This window comes from Loxodonta africana, chromosome 2 (assembly GCF_030014295.1).
Source record: "Loxodonta africana isolate mLoxAfr1 chromosome 2, mLoxAfr1.hap2, whole genome shotgun sequence".
Taxonomy (NCBI): Eukaryota; Metazoa; Chordata; class Mammalia; order Proboscidea; family Elephantidae; genus Loxodonta; species Loxodonta africana.
In genome coordinates this window covers 135,624,619-135,644,209 of record NC_087343.1, presented here as the reverse complement: position 1 = coordinate 135,644,209, position 19,591 = coordinate 135,624,619, and the positions used below count along the sequence as shown (strand labels likewise).

The window sequence follows — 19,591 nt, the reverse complement described above, 5'->3', positions numbered from 1 at the left end:
ACACTCCCTCAGTTTTCTGATTTGTAAAATCAGGATGTGGAGTTTTGATAACGCCCTAACATCTCTCATACTCTGCAATATTAAGATTCCATGATTCAATATCATGGGACCAACCAAGTCACCACAAGTATGAGAATGACGCATGGAAGAGGGTTTGTTCTGCATGAGGTGTGGCCATCCTTTTCACCCGTAGAGGCACAGCAACTTGCTTTCTTAAAGTCCCCCTGTCTTAGCCACTGTCTTCAATCCAGTTGATTGTGTCCTTTATTCTTGAGATAATTCCACTCACCCAATCTTTGAAGGAGTTAACATTCATAGTTCACTCATCTGTCTCCAAATAAAAGTAGTTCAGTTTTGTGCCCCTACTTAAGTAGGAAAAATAGAGAAAGTGGTTCTACCTCATGCATGTGTGATACATATCACTCACTTTGATCCAAATATCATCTCCAACTTTCTCCAGGTTTGCTTCTGAAGAAGGGGATTAAGCGTATCCCAATTCTAACTCCCAGCCCTGGCCTCCACATTCTCCTCTTCCTCATTCTCTAAGGACTCTTGAGGGTTTCGCTCTCTCTAAGGTCTGTCTGCTTTTGCAGCTAACCCTCATCCTGAAATCTCTGGGTGCATTCTTGGTAGGTTGTAGGCATTAGTTACATTTTTCTCTGTTTGATCTTGAAGGGTCTTACTCCCTGCTTGTTCATTTGGGAAAAGTATAGTGGGAATGTTCAGTCTGTTCCTGATGTCTCAGAGACCTTCATAAACAGTACCCCTCTCCCCAGCGTAAGGGGAGAAACATTAAAGGAGTTGGTTGTTTTTATCCAACATTCTTTTAGCAGATTAGTTGGCATGTTCAGAAGGTGAAGGCAAATTTAATCCAGAAAAGTAAAAAAGTTCATGACCAATCTGAGCAAATAACTGGGAGAGGGGGGAATCTTTTTAAAGGCTACAAAGAGGTTCACGGCTATTTCAAACACATAATTATCTTTTTAAATGTCACATTCCACCCACTGAACTTCATGCTGTTGTTTTTACCACTCGCATGCTTTTTAACTTTATATTTAATTCTTCTATTTTAAAACGCTGAAATCCCATCCCCCTGCCTTCTCCCAAAGCCAAGCACAACATGAAAATACCACAAAAGACTCAGTGGGTAAAATGCAAACAGATTATGACAAAATATGCTGACTGCTGTCTGTCTTTGCTTTTGAAAGGTTTGTGTTCCAAGCTTTGGGTTCCCTCACTTTAGCATGGAAGAAGAGAAAGCTTTACCATTAAGCCACCACCATTTGGTCAGAAAAATCAAGGGTATCCCAGTTTTATTTCAATGAGGTTATACTTGGCATTTTAAGGTGCTGCCTCTTTTTGTAAGCCCCTTGATTGCAGCAGGTATGGGATTAAGAAGTCATGGTCGAAGGATTATAAATTTAAAAGTAGAAGCTAGTTATCTTCATAGTCCAGGGTTTTTATAATATTCTTGAAACCTGGAGACAGTATACACAGTACCGAAAACATTACCTTGCTCTGAATTCTAGTTCCAACTTCGGATCTCTCAAGCTGTGTGACTTTGAGGTGGTACTCAGATTTCTATAGAACAGCAGGTGGAACAAGAGGATTTCCAAAGTAACTTCCTGCTCTTAAAATTCTTTCTGCAGTCCTCTATCATTCTTTTCAGTCAGAGATTCATGAATTTTCAGTTTAAACTAAATGAGAATTTTCTCTTGCTATGGTAAACTGGAAGCAGCCCTGGTGGTACAGTGGTTAAGCACTCAGCTGTTAACTGAAAGGTCAGCAGTTTGACCCTATCAGCTGCTCTGAGGGAGAAAGATGAGGCAATCTGCTTCCGTAAAGATTACAGCCTTGGAAACCCAATGGGACAGTTCTACTCTGTCCTGTAGGGTCGCTGTGAGTCAGACTCAGCTTGATGGCAGTGTGTTTTTTATTTTTATGGTAAGCTGGGTCGTATCTAAGTTTCAAACATGAAGTGTTTTTTTTTTTTTTTGCCTGTCTTTATATTTGACTTCCTTTGTGATATCCCATTAAGTCCAACTGCCTTTGTGTTTATAGGAAAAGATTCTTCTGTGGCTTCTTCAGTTTATGCAAGAACAGGGCATCTCTTTGGATGAAGTGGACCAGGATGGCAACAGCGCCGTTCACATAGCCTCACAGCATGGCTACCTCGGGTGCATACAGGTACACAAGGCAGACTGCTTTGCACAGTGAAATGAGTTTATCAAGTAATTTTTTAAATAAGAGAGAGAAAGACTAAAATTTTGTATACTGGATGAATGTCTGGATTTAATCAAGATTTTGTATTATAGTAGTAAACAATAAGGAATTATATTGATATAGTTGTAGTTTTTCAGAAATCCACACAAATGTGGGCATAAACTGCCCTAAGTTTCTTTTTGTGTGTCACAGGAAATACACTTTTCCAGTTCTCTCAGCATTAAAGCCCCAGTGTTGAGGACAGCAGGCACTAAATATCCACCGCCCCCCCGCCCCACGCCCCATGTTCTCAAGACAGCAGGCAACTCACTACCAGACTAACATCGTCATCTGTCAGGTGGCAGAACCCTTCTTGCCATCATCACCATACCTTCCTTTCCCAGGTAGATGAAGAACAGGACTGATTTTACAGGAATGGATTAGAAGAATTCTTCAGAGTAGAGAGTAGTAGTTTAGGGGAATGGTTCTATGGATTTTTCCCTTTTCTCTGCAATAGGAATGAGCTTCTTGAAATGCATGCCCAAAAGGCCCAGAAGGGGTTACAGGGGGCCTTAAATATTGATGTCCTTAGCCTGTGAGTGGCTAGGCAGGGCCTTTGCTGGCAACCACTCTGTCTAATTGCCTCAAGCAGCCCAACAGGACTTACAAATATTTTCATTATCTACGTGCACAATGATATAAAAAGGTTGGGGAGCAAAGCCATGGGAGAGGGGAGGGAGCTTTTCCCCTGCCCCAAGCCACATGAGGGGGCACTTGAAGAGAGATGCTTCGAGCGTATGATGGGGTTCCTGCCAGTGGAATAGCGGGCATCCGGTCCCTCAGCTACAGGAAGCTCTGAGCCAAACCTGGTTCCACCATCTGAACAGTGCGTGCTGGGAAAGCCCATGCACAAGTTGGGGGTATGTGTGAATGAATGTAAAAACCAGATAGACTTTTCACCTGGAAGACTCTGAAGGCCCTCAGTGACAAAGCAAAGACAGAGGGTAGCTGAAGGAGAACGAAGAGGAGCAGAGAGGAGAGGAAAGGCTTTGCATTGGAAACAAAGTTGAGTTTAGCTTCAGCCTGAATTTTTAGTTATGAACCTGAATTGTAATGATCATAATGAGACCATTCTTATAATTGGAAACAACCAAAAATCTATGAATGTGTTCCCACAACTACCTAACGTATGGGAAAGGGGGGTTGACAACATGTAGCTGAAAGCTGTGATTAGAGAAATTCCTGTTACCTCACCAAACTCGTACTGCTGTATAACAGCCTCTAGGAAAACACATTTTTGCCTTTTGTATGTGTTGTTTTCTTCATTGCAAACTCACGTAATATGCTCATTTATTCAACAAGTATTTACTGAGGCCCTGCTGGGTACAAGGTACACTGTATCTAAAACAGAAAAACCAGCCAGTGAGAACCAGTCGCTCAGGAAGATAGAGAGGACTCAGGAAATGACAGAAGTCATGGAAAAACTGTAAACATAAAAGGTAAGAGATGAATAAAAACAAAAACAGAAGTAACAGCAGAAAGCTCTCTGGAGTATCTACTCACATGGAACTTTTGTTTGGAAAATGAACTTGACAGAAAGATTTTAGTATCTGCAAGTTTTCGCATTGTTGTTGGCAAAGCATCCATCTTCTAATTTGAGGCACCGAGTTTTAACAGGAGTGATAATAAATTGGAGAGTACAGAAAGTAGAAAATTTTAAATTATTACCAGGATCTGCAGAAAGATTAAAGGACTAGAATTATTTTTTTGTGGCAGAAAGATAATTGAATAAAAACCAAAAACTACATTTTCCCATGTAAAAAAGCTCTGATATTTAGTAGTCTTGAAATGAACCTTTTATCAGCTAATAAATGACTGAAAGGCAGAGAAAATCATTTGATATCACTAATTCTGTTTTGGGATTTTAGTTCTTTTTTCTTTTTAATATGTGAAATATTAATCACCTCTGAAGAGAGGCAGTCTGTCCTTTCGGAGCATTCATCACACCACTTAACGCCAGTGATAGTTTTGGCACTACGTACTATACACGTGGAAACTTGGATAACCTTGGAGGAGGATGTATCCACTGGGTGTGAGATTTTAAAAAAAGATAAAAAAAGAGACAAAGAGAAAAGTGAGTGAACAAGGGGGGACCTTCTACGGGTGAGGAGGGACTGAGTAAGGAAAACACTGGAAAGAAAAATGCAGAGGTCAGAGACAAAGGGGACCAATAACAGTGTGTGTTTATATTGAGTCTCTCTGAGTGCCCTGAGAGCTCTATGTCGACATGCTGTCTGTAAAACTCTTGTGAGGTAGATGGCAATGGCTCTATGGTAAATTGACCTTTTCATGGTGAGTGATCATAAACCAAAAGGAAAATGAAGCTCCTAATGACCTCTGAGTCTAAGTAGCCTAGGAAAAAAAAATAGATCCAAGGGTCTACAATCTCTTCATGATATTGTCACAGAACATCTCAGATTGTGATGGTTGATGAATATTGGTGGAATATTTTTTGTGAAATCTAATGTTATCAAAGTATAAATACAAAACAGCTTTGATTTTTCTTTCAGTTATTTATTTCAACCATGTTCCATCAAATCTCTTTCTCCTGTATTAATGAGACCTTGGCCAGACTCCGTAACTTTCTGCTTACCTTTGACTATTAAAACTTACTCCGGACTAGTTTAAAATCTCAATCTCATTTCTGATTCAAAGCCTTCCCTCCCCAACCTAGATTATACTCAGGGTTTCAGGGACTGGGAGTGGGGAGCCATGAACGGCTTTGACACACCACTTTAGCCTCCTCCCCTCTCTTCTGAACCCCAGCACTGGGGACAAAAAGGAGGTATGCAGGGAAAAAGTCAAATGTCTCTGTTAACTGGGAAAGTTCATGGCACTCTCCTTGAAAGATGTCACTGCTTCTTTGGCTCACTGTGGTTTGCCACCAGTACCCTCTGTGGTAGGCCTTCAGATGCTGACTCTCTGGTGGGCACTGTAGGAGAGGTCTTCAGAGGGCCCCTGGAGGCTCCCCATTGTTACCTGGCATGGGAGATCCAGCCCCAACTTCGCCTCCTTCTCTCCTATACAGCTCCCTCCACCTGGAGTGTACCCTACTGCGTCTTGCTGCTAGAAGGTGCTCTTGATTTTTAGTGGGGTAAATGACAAACTATTGGTCCTCGCAACTGGAACAGTAAGCCACATTATGATAAACAGAGAAAAGGTTGAAGTTGTCAAGGATTTCATTTTACTTGGATCCACAATCAACAGCCATGGAAGCAGCAGTCAAGAAATCAAAAGACGCATTGCATTGGGTAAATCTGCTGCAAAGGACCTCTTGAAAGTGTTGAGAAGCAAAGATGTCAGCTTGAAGACTAAGATGTACCTGACCCAATCCATGGTATTTTCAATTGCATCATATGCATGTCAAAGTTGGGCAATGAGTAAGGAAGATAGAAAAGGAATTGACGCCTTTGAATTGTGGTGTTGGCGAAGAATATTGAATATACCATGGACTGCCAAAAGAATGAACAAGTCTGTCTTAGAAGAAGTACAACCAGAATGCTCCTTAGAAGCAAGGATGGCGAGACTGCATCTTACATACTTTGGACATGTTGTCGGGAGGGATCAGTCTCTGGAGAAGGACATCACACTTGATAAAGTACAGGGGCAGGATAAGAGCTGAATGAGATGGATTGACACAGTGGCTGCAACAGTGAGCTCAAGCATAATAAGATTGTAAGGATGGTGCAGGACCAGGCAGTGTTTCATTCTGTGGTACATAGGGTCGCTATGAGTCGGAACCGACTCAGTGGCACCTAACAACGGCGACAAGAGAGCTCACGCCAAGCTGCATTCTACAAAGGCTGCTCAGTTCTCAAGACATATCTTTGCTATGGCTCGTGTGGGTTGCTTCGTAGCTTCCCCACCATCCACTATGTCATCTCTCTTTAGTTCTTTTTACTCCTAATCAGATAGACTCAGCAACAGATCAGCAGGTGTGCTACCCAAGCAAGTAGGAATGGGTAAAGAAAATGCCAGTCTCCCCTTCTTACAGGTGTCCCCTGGTTTCATGAGTCGTTCTCTTAGAGCCCACCCATTGAAAGGGACAAAACATCTCACCACAAATACTACACACTGCATAAAGGCAAGGACTCTAAGAACAGTTGCAACCTCTTCACCTTTCCAGTCCTCTCCCTCTGTCAGCTTGGGTGGGGATTAGTAGGAGCAGCTACATCTTCTGAAGGGAGGTATCAACTGCTGAAAGTTCATTAGAGGCTCTGTTTTGTAATGATGGTCCATTTTTGCCCACTGCTGCGGGCTCTGGTAACTGGTTTTGGAATAAGAGAAAAAGTCCCATTCAACGTTCTGTGAGAGTGGTTTTACAAAAAATGTTTAGAGGGAGGTCCTGATATAATTACGTGTCTTCTTCATTTTCTGACAGACCTTGGTTGAATATGGAGCAAATGTCACCATGCAGAACCACGCAGGGGAAAAGCCCTCCCAGAGCGCTGAGCGGCACGGTCACACCCTGTGCTCCCGGTACCTGGTAGTAGTGGAGACCTGCATGTCGCTGGCCTCTCAGGTGGTTAAGTTAACCAAGCAGCTGAAGGAGTAAGTGTCCTATTCAGTGCATAACAAGTCTGACCTGTAATTTGTTGTGCTTAGGTGTCAGCTTAGGACAGTGGTGGTTCAGTGGTAGAATTCTTGCTTTCCATGCAGGAGACTTGGGTTTGATTCCCACCCAGTGTATCTCATGTGTAGTCACCACCCATCTGCCAGTGGAGGCTTGTGTGTTGCTCTGATGCTGAACAGGTTTGAGGAGCTTCCACACTAAGATGGTTTCAGACAAAAAGCCTGGTGATCTACTTCTGAAAATAAATCAATGAAGATGCGCAACCTGTCATGGGGATGGCACAGAACCAGGCAGCATTTTGTTCTGTTATGCATGGAGTTGCCATGAGGCAGGGGCTGACTTGATGGCAGCTAACAAGAACAGTAGGTTTCAGCCAAGTGCTTCTATGAGCTTTATTCATTCTAATTGTACAGCGAATTCTTAACATTCTCCTCACTTTTCTTCCTTTGTCCCAAGTCCTCACAGCCACTGTTAAGGATGAAGATGCTATCTCAGCAAAGATAAAATGATATTTAAATTAAAATGTGCAAAACAAGCACCCACAGCAGGGAACTTAGGCCTTTCTCTTGTGTTCATATCTCAGGGCCACAGGTTATGTAGTAGGGTGCGGAAAGCACACACAGGTACCATTCCAGAGCTTCTGTCCTTAATATTCCAGGAAATCAAAAAGAGCATAAAGGAGGCTAGGTCTGGGCTAGTTTCTCAGTTTTCCCAAGGAGGAAAATGGGAAATCATAGATAACTTCATAACCTTCACCAACTAAAGTTATTTTAAAAAAGTAAGCAGTTGTGATTCATGAATCCTCAGAATTGAGTACTCAGTCAGCATAAAGCTGCTTAAAACACTGTGTGACTAGCTAAAGTCACTTCCTTTCTTGATAAGATTATTAAACTGGTACACACTGTTTATCTAGATGTCAGGGAAGAATGTCTGGGAGATTGTTTTGATATGCTTTAAGAAAGGTGAGCCAAATGATAGTCGGGTAAGTCTGTAGTAGGTTGAATGACTAAGGAACTGATGCCCACCTGAGGGAAGATCTGTACTGGCTTGTTCCAAAGCTCTGTCCTTAGAACATGCCGTGGTGGGAAGGGATCACAGAAAATCAGAATCAGTATTCCAAGTAGTATGGACAGATTAGGAGGCTAATCCTTAAAAATGATGTACCCCTACTTTTAAGTTATATTTTTTTCCCTGAATACAGCTCTTTTGAAAAAAGACCTGGTGGTAGATGTGAGGTCTTAACTGTAATTGATTCAACAATATGACAAGACCTTGGACCCTCTGTCTCCTTGCTAAGCTTGGGGAAGCCTCCCTCCTCTCTGTACTGTTCACTCTCTTCCCTTAGAGACATGAGCCTATGTCCCCCACCCCCATATCTAGACTAATCTCTTTAATGAGTCCAGACTTTCTTTTTTTCATTAAAATTTAAAGATAAAGTGGTTATTGCTCTGAGATACTCTTTATACCTTAAACCAAAATTATACCTTGAGGTCACCTTTTAGCTAAATAACAAATTGGCTCCTAAAATAATATCATCTGTGAGTAATGAGATCCTTTAAAAAATTGAATGAGACCAAATAGTCAAAAATTACTCTAAAGCAAATATGAGGAGGTAAGGGGGCAGAGAAGCTAGAGTACTGGAAATGATACAACCAGAATGGAATGAATGAGAATGATAAAAAAATGTAACCAATGTCACTGAATAATTTGTGTAGAAATTGTTAAATGGGCACCTAATTTGCTGTGTAAACTTTCACCTTAAACACAATAAAATACTATAAATGAAGGGGTTACCTCTGAGCATCCTCTGCCCAATTATTCAAAACCCCATGGGGAAGGTGAGCATAAAAGCCTGAATGTAGTTGAGGGGGAAATGTACACAAATTTATAATTCAATAAGTTAACTTGCCACAGTGAACATCCTTGTACACATGTCTTTATATACATGTACACCTGTTGCTGTCAAGTCAATTCTGACTTATAGTGAACCTATAGGACAGAGTAGAACTGCCCTGTAGGGTTTTCAAGGAACGGCCAGTGGATTCAAACTGCCAATCTTTTGGTTAACAGCTAAGCTCTTAACCATATACATGTGTAGGTGTTCCTAAAGATAAATTTCTAAAAAGGAAATTCATAGAACAAAGGGCATACACATTTAAAATGTGGTTAGGTATTGCCTACTTATTGTTATTAGCTGCTGTTGAGTCACCATGATTCATGTCAACCTCATGCACAGTGGGACAAAATGCTGCCTGGTCCTGCACCATCCTCATGATTAGTTGCAGCTTGGACCATTGTGATCCATGGGATTTTCATTGGCTGATTTTTGGAAGTTGACTGTTAGGCCATTGTTCCTAATCTGTTTTAGTCTGTAAGTGCCACTGAAACCTGCTCAGCATCATAGCAACACACAAGTCTCCACGGACAGACAGGTGGTGGCTGTGCAGATTGCCTCGTAGCCTTCCAAAAATAATGTCCCAATTTCCACTCCCTCAAGTAGTGTATGGACCTATTCAAAAAGGCGAACTTCAAAATGATTCAATAGAATGCTTTTTCTAAAGGCTCGTATTCAGAGAAAACACTGAAAAAACATTTTCTACAGTCTCTGTACCATGCAGTCTGAGCAGCTTTCATGAGTTATAATAGCTGTTTTATTGGCAAATTCTTCAAGGTCAGAGTCTTGGCAGCTCTCTCTGTTGATGATCCCAGGATAAAATACACATATACACTAATAGCCAACAGCCCTTCAGTTCTTTCCAGAGCTGAATGCTGTAGACACTTTTATGGAAGTACTTAGGCCAATGACAAGATAAAATATGAGGGGTTATGTTGTAGACCCTGGTCTTTTACTTTCTGTGTGTCTCAATGAAACTGACAAAACAAGAAATGAATATAGAATTGACTTAGTATAGCCACAGTCCACCGTGCCCTGAGGCCCCAGGGTACAAATAACTTAGATAGATGCGGGAGAAAAGATGGAAAACCTTGCCTTTTCAGTCCAAAATTCTGGGTAGGAGACAGTCTTGAGTGCCTTTTCCTACTAGAATACCCTTACAAACTCCTTACAGTTAGTAAACATGGCAACGCAAATTTCGACTCTGATGAGCCTAGGAATGTACTCATATATTTTCTTTGTATGATTATAGTCTATAAGTTCTTTAGCATTTAATCAGTAGAGTCACTCTTTTCCATTCATATTGACCTTGTCTATAAACTAGGGATTTCATCATTAGTCAACTCGGTTGCCCTCAAATAGTTAATTCTCGAGTATGGTGTAATTTACTTTAAGACACCTAGTAAACCTTTTAAAGGCAGCTCATAATTTTTCTTCATCTGTTTTAGCCCCTCGCTGACTGTTTTTCTAAAAACTTGATATGCAATACCAACTAGCAAAGTAGGAAGAGCAGAACGTTGTAATGCATTTTAGTTTTTTACTTTCTTTAGATCTGAATCGGCAAATTACAAACCATGCACCAAATCCAGCCTACTGCCTATGTTTGTGAATAAAGTTTTACTAGAACAGAGCCACATGTTCATTTATGTATTGTCTAGGGCTGATTTCGTGCCAAAAGGCAGAATTGAGTAGTTGTGACAGAGATCATAGGGTTCAAAAGCCTAATGTATTTACTCTCTGGCCCTTCAGAAAAATGTTACTAACTCTTGCTTTAGCCAATGAAGTTTGCAGCAGTGAGTTTGCCAGAATTAGTGAAATGAGAACACAGGATTCTCTGGACTTAAGGATGAAATGGTAGGACTAAGACTGACCACTTTTAGAAGAAGAAAAAAAAAAAAAAGATACCGCTTGGGATTTATGGAGGGGTATCATCAGAACCTGCTCTCACAGAATTTGATTTAGGCAGCCAGCGGTTGAGTATGTGTAACAACACTTGGCAGAGAGGACACCGCCAGTGTCTTAAACCAGTATCTAAGGTTTGGCAATCGTCTTAAGAACACTTGTAACTCATTCATTCGGTCCCATGAGAGCTGCTGCCATGTTTGATGCTAATTGTATTATGTTTCTGTTGCTCCTATAGCAAATTACAGCAAGCAGACTCAGTGGCTCAGAAATACACAACTTATTATCTTACAGTTCTGTACATCAGAAGTCTGTTACAGACTTTCTGGAGGCTCTAGAATGAGAGGCTGTTTCTGCTTACTGGCGTTGTTGGCAGAAGCAGTCCGTTGTGGTTACGGGACAAGGTCTCTGTTTTCTTGATGGCTGAGAATCATTCCCAACTTCTAGAGGCTGTTGTATTCCTTGGCTCACGGCCTATCCCTCCATCTTCAAAACCAGCAGCCATGTGTTGAGTCCTTCTCATACTTTCAATCTCTGACCTATTCTGTTTCCTACTCTGTTTTTAAGGACTCATGTGATTAGATTGGACCCACCTGATAATCTAGGATACCCTCCCTGTTTTAAAATCAGCTCGTGAATAACCTTAATTCCATCTACAACTTTAATTGCCTTTTGCTGTGTAAGGTAGCATACCCACAGGTTTCAGAAATTATGATGTGGGTATCTTTGGGAGGCCATTATTCTGCCTACCACACTAATACTATGGAGTTCAGTAAATACTGTTTATTCCTGTAAAGTCAGTACCAGTTTACTGTACTTATTTCAAGTTCTGTAATAATTAATGTGTGTTTTCTAAATAGGTTTTAGTTTCTTTAGCCTGTGATTTTTAGCCTATTTCTCTTAACTTTAAAACACTTCCTGATATGCTATATTTTCAGAGGAAATTGAGTGTTGCCATGCATTGTTTTCCCTTTATATGAAAAAATACGAAGTTAAATTGTTTTTACCCAAAGTGGAAATTGTTTTGTTTTCATCTTAGTTATCTAGTGCTGCTATAACAGAAATATCACAAGTAGGTGGCTTTAACTAACAGAAATGTATTTTCTCACAGTTTAGGAGGCTAGACATCCAAATTCAGGGTGCTCTAGGGGAAGACTTTCTCTCTTGGCTCTGGAGGAAGGTCCTTGTCTGTTTTCAGTTTCTGGTCCTTGGCTCCTTTGTGGTCTTCATGTGGCTGTATATCAGTCTTCCCCCATCTCTACTTGCTTCCTTGCTTAATCTTTTCTTTTATATCTCAAAAGAAATTGATTTAAGACATGCAAATACTACCCCATTAACATAAGAAAGAAAACCTTTTTTCCAAATGAGATTATAACCACAGGTAAGGTAGGATTTACAACATCCATTTTGGGAGGACACAATTAAATCCATAACAATTATGTTCTGATCACTAAATTAATAATTTAAAAAGAGTAAAATTTTGAAGTGTATTCTTAGAGATTTTTTCCTGTTGATATGTATACATGTAGAGATATATAGCTAGTTTTCTTAAAAATAAGATTATATCACACGTGTCTGTCAGTTTGTCATACTGTGGGGGCTCGTGTGTTGCTGTGATTGCTGGAAGCTATGCCATCGATATTCAGATACCAGCAGGGTCAACCATGGAGGACAGGTTTCAGCTGAGCTTCCGGGTATAAGACAGGCTAGGGTGAAGGACCTGGCAGTCTACTTCTGAAAAGTATTAGCCAGTGAAAATCTTATGAATAGCAGAGGAACATTGTCTGATATAGTGCTGGAAGATGAGCCCCCCAGGTTGGAAGACACTCAAAAGATGACTGGGGAAGAGCTGCCTCCTCAAAGTAGAGTCGACCTTAATGACGTGGATGGAGTAAAGCTTTCAGGACCTTCATTCACTGATGTGGCATGACTTAAATGAGAAGAAACAGCTACAAACATCCATTAATAATCGGAACCTGGAACATACAAAGTATGAATCTAGGAAAATTGGAAATGGTCAAAAATGAAGAGGAACACATAAACATCGATATCATAGGCATCAGTGAGCTGAAATGGACTGGTATTGGCCGTTTTGAATCGGAAAATCATATAGCCTACTGTGCTGGGAATGACAACTTGAAGAGGAATGGTGTTGCATTCATCGTCAAAAAGAACATTCAAGAGGGGCGGAGCCAAGATGGCGGACTAGGCAGACGCTACCTCGGATCCCTCTTACAACAAAGACACGGAAAAACAAGTGAATCGATCACATACATAACAATCTACGAACCCTGAACAACAAACACAGATTTAGAGACAGAGAACGAACTAATACGGGGAAGCAGCGATTGTTTCCAGAGCCTGGAGCCAGCGTACCAGTCAGGTACGGCACAAGCACAGAGAGCTGCTCCACCCCCCTGAACTAACCCCGGGAGGGGGACCAGCCGGTTCCACGGGCGGCGTGGGACGCAGCCGGTAGGAGAAGTCCCCGGGAGGCAGTGACTGGTCTTGGAACAGAAAGAGCAGCGTCCGAGCCGGGGAACCGTCCCGCAGGGATTTGGACTGGACGCAGGTACGGCATAAACACAGAGAGTTGCTCCACCCCCCTGAACTAACCCCGGGAAGGGGACCAGCCGGGTCACGCGGGCGGTGTGGGACGCAGCCGGTAGGAGAAGTCCCCGGGAGGCAGCGACTGGAATTGGAGCGGGGAGAACAGCATCCCAGCCGGGACACTCGGTCACGGCACAAGCACGGGGAGCTGCTCCACCCATGTGAACTAACCCCGGGAGGAGGCCCAACTGGCTCTCGGATGCGGCACGGCCACGCGGCTGGAGGGACGAGAAGTCCCCGGGAGGCAGCGACTGATTTTGGAGTCGAGAGTGCACCGTCCCAGTAGGGGAGCCTTGACGCTGGGCGTGGGGCTGGAAGCGGAGGATCTGACTGTGACTCCAGCGGGCCAGACCCCCCGGGGGCAATCTCCACACAGCCAGCACACATAGGCGACGCGCCCCGCGGGAATCTCAGATATAATAGTCATTCCAAGCAAGACAAGCAACTCTGGCTATATTCTGAGGTGCTACTCTCCTATCTCTCTGTTCCCTCCCCCACCCTCCCCAGGCGGCTTCATTAACATCCGAATAGCCTGAGCCAGAGGGAGAACTCTGATAGGGATCTGACTGCATTTTTTTTAGCGGATTTTCTGGAAAAACTAGTTTCCCAGTGATGGCGCGGAGACAACAATCCATATCAAACCACTTAAAGAAGCAGACCGTGACAGCTTCTCCAACCCCCCAAACAAAAGAATCAAAATCTTTCCCAAATGAAGATACAATCTTGGAATTATCAGATACAGAATATAAAAAACTAATTTACAGAATGCTTAATGATATCACAAATGAAATTAGGATAACTGCAGAAAAAGCCAAGGAACACACTGATAAAACTGTTGAAGAACTCAAAAAGATTATTCAAGAACATACTGGAAAAATTAATAAGTTGCAAGAATCCATAGAGAGACAACATGTAGAAATCCAAAAAATTAACAATAAAATAACAGAATTAGACAACGCACTAGGAAGTCAGAGGAGCAGACTCGGCAGACTGGGACATCTGGAGGACCAGGGAATCAACACCAACATAGCTGAAAAAAAATCAGATAAAAGAATTAAAAAAAATGAAGAAACCCTAAGAATTATGTGGGACTCTATCAAGAAGGATAACCTGCGGGTGATTGGAGTCCCAGAACAGGGAGGGGGGACAGAAAACACAGAGAAAATAGTTGAAGAACTCCTGACAGAAAACTTCCCTGACATCATGAAAGACGAAAGGATATCTATCCAAGATGCTCATCGAACCCCATTTAAGATTGATCCAAAAAGAAAAACACCAAGACATATTATCATCAAACTCACCATAACCAAAGATAAACAGAAAATTTTAAAAGCAGCCAGGGAGAAAAGAAAGGTTTCCTTCAAGGGAGAATCAATAAGAATATGTTCTGACTACTCAGCAGAAACCATGCAGGCAAGAAGGGAATGCGACGACATATACAGAACACTGAAGGAGAAAAACTGCCAGCCAAGGATCATATATCCAGCAAAACTCTCTCTGAAATATGAAGGCGAAATTAAGATATTTACAGACAAACACAAGTTTAGAGAATTTGCAAAAACCAAACCAAAGCTACAAGAAATACTAAAGGATATTGTTTGGTCAGAGAACCAATAATATCAGATATCAGCACAACACAAGGTCACAAAACAGAACGTCCTGATATCAACTCAAATAGGGAAATCACAAAAACAAACAAATTAAGATTAATTAAAAAAAAAATACACATAACAGGGAATCATGGAAGTCAATAGGTAAAAGATCACAATAATCAAAAAGAGGGACTAAATACAGGAGGCATTGAACTGCCATATGGAGAGTGATACAAGGCGATATAGAACAATACAAGTTAGGTTTTTACTTAGAAAAATAGGGGTAAATAATAAGGTAACCACAAAAAGGTATAACAACTCTATAACTCAAGATAAAAACCAAGAAAAACGTAACGACTCAACTAACATAAAGTCAAGCACTATGAAAATGAGGATCTCACAATTTACTAAGAAAAACGTCTCAGCACAAAAAAGTATGTGGAAAAATGAAATTGTCAACAACACACATAAAAAGGCATCAAAATGACAGCACTAAAAACTTATTTATCTATAATTACCCTGAATGTAAATGGACTAAATGCACCAATAAAGAGACAGAGTCACAGACTGGATAAAGAAACACGATCCATCTATATGCTGCCTACAAGAGACACACCTTAGACTTAGAGACACAAACAAACTAAAACTCAAAGGATGGAAAAAAGTATATCAAGCAAACAATAAGCAAAAGAGAAGAGGAGTAGCAATATTAATTTCTGACAAAATAGACTTTAGACTTAAATCCACCACAAAGGATAAAGAAGGACACTATATAATGATAAAAGGGACAATTGATCAGGAAGACATAACCATATTAAATATTTATGCACCCAATGACAGGGCTGCAAGATACATAAATCAAATTTTAACAGAATTGAAAAGCGAGATAGATACCTCCACAATTATAGTAGGAGACTTCAACACACCACTTTCGGAGAAGGACAGGACATCCAGTAAGAAGCTCAACAGAGACACGGAAGATCTAATTACAACAATCAACCAACTTGACCTCATTGACTTATACAGAACTCTCCACCCAACTGCTGCAAAATATACTTTTTTTTCTAGCGCACATGGAACATTCTCTAGAATAGACCACATATTAGGTCGTAAAACAAACCTTTGCAGAGTCCAAAACATCGAAATATTACAAAGCATCTTCTCAGACCACAAGGCAATAAAACTAGAGATCAATAACAGAAAAACTAGGGAAAAGAAATCAAATACTTGGAAAATGAACAATACCCTCCTGAAAAAAGACTGGGTTATAGAAGACATCAAGGAGGGAATAAGGAAATTCATAGAAAGCAACGAGAATGAAAATACTTCCTATCAAAACCTCTGGGACACAGCAAAAGCAGTGCTCAGAGGCCAATTTATATCAATAAATGCACACATACAAAAAGAAGAAAGAGCCAAAATCAGAGAACTGTCCCGACAACTTGAACAAATAGAAACTGAGCAACAAAAGAATCCATCAGGCACCCGAAGAAAACAAATAATAAAAATTAGAGCTGAACTAAATGAATTAGAGAACAGAAAAACAATTGAAAGAATTAACAAAGCCAAAAGCTGGTTCTTTGAAAAAATTAACAAAATTGATAAACCATTGGCTAGACTGACTAAAGAAATACAGGAAAGGAAACAAATAACCCGAATAAGAAATGAGAAGGACCACATCACAACAGAACCAAATGAAATTAAAAGAATCATTTCAGATTATTATGAAAAATTGTACTCTAACAAATTTGAAAACCTGGAAGAAATGGATGAATTCCTGGAAAAACACTACCTACCTAAACTAACACATTCAGAAGTAGAACAACTAAATAGACCCATAACAAAAAAAGAGATTGAAACGGTAATCAAAAAACTCCCAACAAAAAAAAACCCTGGCCCGGACGGCTTCACTGCAGAGTTCTACCAAACTTTCAGAGAAGAGTTAACACCACTACTATAAAGGTATTCCAAAGCATAGAAAATGACGGAATACTACCCAACTCATTCTATGAAGCTACCATCTCCCTGATACCAAAACCAGCTAAAGACATTACAAAAAAAGAAAATTATAGACCTATATCCCTCATGAACATAGATGCAAAAATCCTCAACAAAATTCTAGCCAATAGACTCCAACAACACATCAAAAAAATAATTCACCCTGATCAAGTGGGATTTATACCAGGTATGCAAGGCTGCTTTAATATCAGAAAAACCATTAATGTAATCCATCACATAAATAAAACAAAAGACAAAAACCACATGATCTTATCAATTGATGCAGAAAAGGCATTTGACAAAGTCCAACACCCATTCATGATAAAAACTCTTACCAAAATAGGAATTGAAGGAAAATTCCTCAACATAATAAAGGGCATCTATGCAAAGCCAACAGCCAGTATCACTCTAAATGGAGAGAACCTGAAAGCATTTCCCTTGAGAACGGGAACCAGACAAGGATGCCCTTTATCACCGCTCTTATTCAACATCGTGTTGGAAGTCTTAGCCAGGGCAATTAGGCTAGACAAAGAAATAAAAGGTATCCGGATTGGCAAGGAAGAAGTAAAGTTATCACTATTTGCAGATGACATGATTATATACACAGAAAACCCTAAGGAATCCTCCAGAAAACTACTGAAACTAATAGAAGAGTTTGGCAGAGTCTCAGGTTATAAAATAAACATACAAAAATCACTTGGATTCCTCTACATCAACAAAAAGAACACCGAAGACGAAATAACCAAATCAATACCATTCACAGTAGCCCCCAAGAAGATAAGATACTTAGGAATAAATCTTACCAAGGATGTAGAAGACCTATACAAAGAAAACTACAAAGCTCTACTACAAGAAATTCAAAAGGACATACTTAAGTGGAAAAACATACCTTGCTCATGGATAGGAAGACTTAACTTAGTAAAAATGTCTATTCTACCAAAAGCCATCTATACATTTAACGCACTTCCGATCCAAATTCCAATGTCATATTTTAAGGGGATAGAGAAACAAATCACCAATTTCATATGGAAGGGAAAGAAGCCCCGGATAAGCAAAGCACTACTGAAAAAGAAGAAGAAAGTGGGAGGCCTCACCTTACCTGACTTCAGAACCTATTATACAGCCACAGTAGTCAAAACAGCCTGGTATTGGTACAACAACAGACACATAGACCAATGGAACAGAATTGAGAACCCAGACATAGATCCATCCACGTATGAGCAGCTGATATTTGACAAAGGACCAGTGTCAATTAACTGGGGAAAAGATAGCAAATGGTGCTGGCATAACTGGATATCCATTTGCAAAAAAATGAAACAGGACCCATACCTCACACCATGCACAAAAACTAACTCCAAGTGGATCAAAGACCTAAACATAAACACTAAAACGATAAAGATCATGGAAGAAACAATTGGGACAACCCTAGGAACCCTAATACAAGGTATAAACAGAATACAAAACATTACCAAAAATGATGAAGAGAAACCCGATAACTGGGAGCTCCTAAAAATCAAACACCTATGCTCATCTAGAGACTTCACCAAAAGAGTAAAAAGACCACCTACAGACTGGGAAAGAATTTTCAGCTATGACATCTCCGACCAGCGCCTGATCTCTAAAATCTACATGATTCTGTCAAAACTCAACCACAAAAAGACAAACAACCCAATCAAGAAGTGGGCAAAGGATATGAACACACATTTCACTAAAGAAGATATTCAGGCAGCCAACAGATACATGAGAAAATGCTCTCGATCATTAGCCATTAGAGAAATACAAATGAAAACTACGATGAGATTCCATCTCACACCAGCAAGGCTGGCATTAATCCAAAAAACACAAAATAATAAATGTTGGAGAGGCTGCGGAAAGATTGGAACTCTCATACACTGCTGGTGGGAATGTAAAATGGTACAACCACTTTGGAAATCTATCTGGTGTTATCTTAAACAGTTAGAAATAGAACTACCATACAACCCAGAAATCCCACTCCTCGGAATATACCCGAGAGATACAAGAGCCTTCATACAAACAGATATATGCACACCCATGTTTATTGCAGCTCTGTTTACAATAGCAAAAAGTTGGAAGCAACCAAGGTGTCCATCAACGGATGAATGGGTAAATAAATTGTGGTATATTCACACAATGGAATACTACGCATCGATAAAGAACAGTGACAAATCCCTGAAACATTTCATAACATGGAGGAACCTGGAAGGCATTATGCTGAGTGAAATGAGTCAGAGGCAAAAGGACAAATATTGTATAAGACCACTATTATAAGATCTTGAGAAATAGTAAACCTGAGAAGAACACATACTTTTGAGGTTACGAGGCGGGGGAGGGAGGGAGGGTGGGAGAGGGGTTTTTTTTATTGATTAATCAGTAGATAAGAACTGCTTTAGGTCAAGGGAAAGACAACACTCAATACATGGAAGGTCAGCTCAATTGGACTGGACCAAAAGCAAAGAAGTTTCCGGGATAAAATGAATGCTTCAAAGGTCAGCGGAGCAGGGGCGGGGGTCTGGGGAACATGGTTTGCGGGGACTTCTAAGTCAATTGGCAAAATAATTCTATTATGAAATCATTCTGCATCCCACTTTGAAATGTGGCGTCTGGGGTCTTAAATGCTAACAAGCGGCCATCTAAGATGCATCAATTGGTCTCAACCCACCTGGAGCAAAGGAAAAGGAAGAACACCAAGGCCACACGACAACTAAGAGCCCAAGAGACAGAAAGGGCCACATGAACCAG

The 19,591-nt window shown here is 40.6% G+C and overlaps 1 protein-coding gene across 2 annotated transcripts in view; it reads left to right on the top strand.

Annotated features, from left to right (window-relative positions):
- The window catches only part of SNCAIP (synuclein alpha interacting protein), a 92,001-nt gene that overhangs the window by 53,693 nt on the left and 18,717 nt on the right, over positions 1–19,591 (top strand). For both annotated transcript variants that reach the window (XM_010590427.3, XM_010590421.3), the window contains 2 exons: positions 2,062–2,187; positions 6,644–6,813. In XM_010590427.3, the coding sequence (XP_010588729.2) occupies positions 2,062–2,187; positions 6,644–6,813 (296 nt within the window). The remainder of the gene's footprint in view (positions 1–2,061; positions 2,188–6,643; positions 6,814–19,591) is intronic.